Source organism: Octodon degus, unplaced genomic scaffold, assembly GCF_000260255.1.
Source record: "Octodon degus isolate 3935 unplaced genomic scaffold, OctDeg1.0 scaffold00036, whole genome shotgun sequence".
In the NCBI taxonomy this organism is placed as follows: Eukaryota; Metazoa; Chordata; class Mammalia; order Rodentia; family Octodontidae; genus Octodon; species Octodon degus.
In genome coordinates this window covers 13,481,718-13,486,005 of record NW_004524612.1, presented here as the reverse complement: position 1 = coordinate 13,486,005, position 4,288 = coordinate 13,481,718, and the positions used below count along the sequence as shown (strand labels likewise).

The 4,288-nt window shown below is 46.5% G+C and overlaps 1 protein-coding gene across 1 annotated transcript in view; it reads right to left on the bottom strand.

The window, feature by feature from the left end:
* The window catches only part of Adam2 (ADAM metallopeptidase domain 2), an 87,584-nt gene extending 84,666 nt beyond the window's left edge, over positions 1–2,918 (bottom strand). The window contains exons 1-2 of the mRNA XM_012514616.2: positions 2,837–2,918; positions 2,337–2,422 (exon numbers count right to left, since the gene is read on the bottom strand). Coding sequence (XP_012370070.2) covers positions 2,337–2,422; positions 2,837–2,897 — 147 coding nt within the window. The 5' untranslated portion in view covers positions 2,898–2,918. The remainder of the gene's footprint in view (positions 1–2,336; positions 2,423–2,836) is intronic.
* Positions 2,919–4,288: the final 1,370 nt, after the last annotated feature.

Genomic DNA, 4,288 nt, shown 5'->3' with positions numbered 1-4,288 from the left:
ATTATTGATAGCTAAGTTGGATAGAAATATTACAGGCAGTCAAACAGTCAATGCAGAAGACAAAAAAAGGCCAGATGTCAAGAGGAAAAAGAACTACTCCTGTAGATACTTCCCCTAGGGACAGCAATGATTGATATTCTAAGTAGGTACCAATCACCTTGGGGTGGAGGATGAACCTCCTTAACCCACTCCTTCCAGGAAAGTCCTTCTTCCTCCCATAGGTGTTTACTACATGAGTTGCTTCCTCATTGAATCACCATTGAATCAATATTACCCGAGCACATAATTTTTTTTTTTCTCTCTCTCTCTCTCTCTCTCTCTCTCTCTCTCTCTCTCTCTCTCTTTGTGGAACCGGGGATTGAACTTAGGCCCTTGGACTTGCCAGGCAAGTGCTTATGCTACTGAGCCATCTCCCTGGCCCCCTCCAATTGTTATTTTAATTATTACATATGTTGGGGATACAAAATTTAAAAGAAAAATAGATAAAATAGCATGTCACTGATGATTATGTTGAAAGAGAAAAACGTTGCAAATTTTTCCAGCAGTGCTAAGCTGCCATGTCCACACCCAGCTCCCGGCTCCCAGCTCCTCGCACCCACCTCCCTGCACCCACCTCCCCGCACCCACCTCCCCGCACCCACCTCCCCGCACCCAGCTCCCCGCACCCAGCTCCCCAGCATCCTGCATTTCACGCTTATCACTCTCGTGCATGTTTTTGCATTTATGCAATTTATGGATGTTTACTTCAATAGGGGTTTGTTTTCCACAAATCATGACTTTACGGAAGTGTTATCCTTCCGAAAGTTAAGATATCCTGTCTGTTGGTTACAGCGCTGCCTCTGACCCAGGCCGGGCCTGTCGCAAACGCGCGCTGCCGTCATCGTCGGCTCTCCACGCAGCACCATTGCTGATTTCCTATCAGTATAATACCTCCTTTGTGGAATGTACCATGACTGACTCACCTCACCTACTACTGGACCTTTAGTTTTGTTTTTATTATTATCAACGATGCTGCAGTCGATAGCTCCATCTTTGTCAGACGTGTTACCTTTTACTAAATATTAAGTGCTCTGGCAATTTCACTTGAATTTAAAAATAATCTTCACCACATGCTGCCTCCACCCAACCCCCGAGCGCACTGAGCCTGCCACAGAGACCTGGTGTGGTGGCGCATGCCTGTAATCCCAGCGCTGGGGAGCCTGAGACAGGAGGATCACTAGGAGTCCGAGCTTCGTAGTGAGACTCTGTACCAAATGCATTAAAAAAATAAACAAAAAATAAAAATAATCTTCAAAGTGGTTGTGTCAATTCACATATATAGAAGCAGAATATAAGACTGCCTTTTTACTTATAGCCTCTAATATGTTGTTTTCTTAAATTGAATTTTTGCCAGTGAAGGCTATGAAATAGTTCTCCACTCCACTGTCAATTCCCTGTACATTTCTCAACTTAAATCTATGCTTGATATGTACTACTCCCTCACATTTAATGCTTTATTGCCATTTAAAAGTTACGCATGTTTGTTTCTTATCTCTTTGATATGTAAAAGTCCTTAATATATTCTGGATACTCTGTGTATAGTACATGAATTGGAAAATGTTTGAAGGGTTTTTCTCTTTATTGAATGACATAATAACTGGATATTCCTCAATATCTTGTTTAAGAATTTGTGCTTTCATCCAATTCCCCTGTTAGAAAATTCTAAAAATATTTCTCACATTTTCTTCCAATTTTTAAAATATGTTACTCTAAGATTCAGAGTATCTAGAATGAAATTTGATGTGTGATATTGCATTGAACTGCAGGTATAGGGTGGAGGTGGGTGGGAAGGGACCATCTAAGGCTTGGACCCAAGAATATTCAACGGTTTCCCTAGAAGGAAACAGATTTGGAAGGCGGGCCTTGGGGCTTCTATCGCCAGCCTCGCCGCGCCCTTCCTCCTAGGAAACATCGTTAATGTTGCTGTCTCCCTCCCCTCAAAGTGTTCGACTCTAGAAAACTGAGGCCTAAAGTGCAGAAAATGTGCATGGATGAAGAACACCAAACATTAGCTTCTTGGGAACATTTTTTTGTTTCCAATTTTTATATGTATTTGGCGCAGGGTCTCACTATGCAGCTCCGACTCGCGATTCTCCCGCCTCAGCCTCCCCAGCGCTAGGATTACAGGCATGCGCAGTCTCGGAGTGCCCGGGGGCGGGGCCAGCACAGCACGTTGTGCAGGGGCTAGAGCCCCAGGCCCGGCGTTTGCCTAAGCAGGCGCTTAGTCTGTGGAGCTATCTCCGCAGCCCCTGTACATGATTTTTGAAAGTTGAACAAATTAGTGAGTGACTCCTGACCTCGACTTCCGTGCCTCCTTCGCCTGTTACAGTGTGGATTTTCTCAGGAACTGTAATTTGCAAGCGAGGTCTTTCCGAATCGGAATCTGTAAGGCGCAAACAGCGGAGTGAGAGCACTACCCATCCCGCCCTCTAGGTCCGCAGTCTGCACTCCCTGTACCTCCTCCGGATGTTACTGCCTTTTTCCTACACTTTCACCTTCCCAGGTTTTAGAAAGACAGAGGCCTGGGGCCTTAGGAGGAGGGTCTAGCTTCGGGTGGGTGGGACAAGTTCTGGTGCAGACTCCTCCCGGCAGGGGAGCACGGCCTCCTGCTCCCCACCCCTGACCTGCGCAGGCCGGCTGCTTCCCCCTCCCCCAGGCCTGCAGGGGTCTCCCGCCCTTCCTACCCCCCCATCCAGCTTGTACTTGGCTGGCAGAACGAGGCGAGATGATGGCCCCAGAGGCAAAGGGCGGATGGATAGCTGCTCTGTGGGGCTTGAAGATGCGTTTTCCTACTTACAGGGTACCCGGAGCCCGCCCAGTCCTGCGAGCCCGCTGAGCAGAAACAGGACGCGCAGCATGGTGGCTTCCTGGAGCCTGGGCCCAGCAGTGGCAGTTGGGGCTGCGAGGCAGTTGGGGGCACGAGGTGAGCCCTGGGGGCGTGCACCTGCCAGGGTCAGGTGACGGAAGGAGGGGTGGAGAGGAGATGTCTGCTTGATTTGGTCCTTCCTTGAGGCTGAAGGAAAAGGAAGGAAGGAAGGAAGGAAGGAAGGAAGGAAGGAAGGAAGGAAGGAAGGAAGGAAGGAAGGGGAGGAGGGAGGAATGGAAGGAAGGAAAAGAACCGTGTTTATGGCGGCACAGCTCTTAAGTCACGATAGCTAAATATTGCTATCCAGCCTCAGCAGATGGCTGGATAAAGGGAGTGCAGTGTTCACACACAGCGGAGTACTTCTTTGCTATAAAGATGGATACTTCTGAGACTTTTGTAGGACAATGAATGCTCTTGAGGCCATAATATTAAGTGGAATAAATCAGACACCCAAGCTTAATGTGGCATGGCTTCTCATATATGAAAAACCCAAAACCCAAAGTATAAAAAACATTAAACAACATAATAAAATATAGACGATATTAGGAAACAAGGAGATCACTTGCCAGGTGTGGTAATGCACCCCTGTAGTCTCATCATGTGGGAGGCTGAGGCAGGATCATCACTAGCTTATAGCCAGACTGGACTACAGAGTGATGTTAAGGCCAGTCTAAACTACATAGACAGACCTTGTCTCAAAAAAAACCAAACCAAACCAAACCAAACCAAACCAAACCAAACCAAACCAAACCAAACCAAACCAAAAAACTTCCGAGAGGCTGGGGTTAATGAAATAGCCATGCAACAAAGAGATTCACATGTACTTCTTAAAAGAAGTTTTAATTCTTAGTAATCATCCATTGCATATCTATCTGTTAGGTCAATTGGAAGTGCTCAGCTTCATATCCGAGTGAAGAAGCCCCGACACAGCTCCCTGGGTCATGAAATAAAACTGAGCCACCTGCACCTTTGCCTCCTGGCCTCAAGCAACCACAGACGAATTCTGTCTGTTCTTGAACATTTTGCCGATAGAACCAATCACTAGGTGCTCTTTTATCATTGGGCTCCTTTAATGCAGAGGTCCACCCACAGCAAGACTTTCAGGGCTTTTTCCACATTGAATGGATATAACACCATGTGTTTTCCATTGAACTGTTGGTGCCATTTGGTCTGTTTCCCAGTCATTAAAACAACATAGGTTGACACACATTCTTAAGTCTTTTTTTGGGGGGGGGGTTACCAGGAATCAAACTCATGACCTTGTGCTTGCTGGCAGGTGCTATGCTGCTGAGCTACATTCTGAGCTACAAAGTCTTGTATATGGCTTTTGGTGTAAAGATAGGGGTTTCTGTAGGACCTATTTGTAGGGTAGATTTGAGGAAT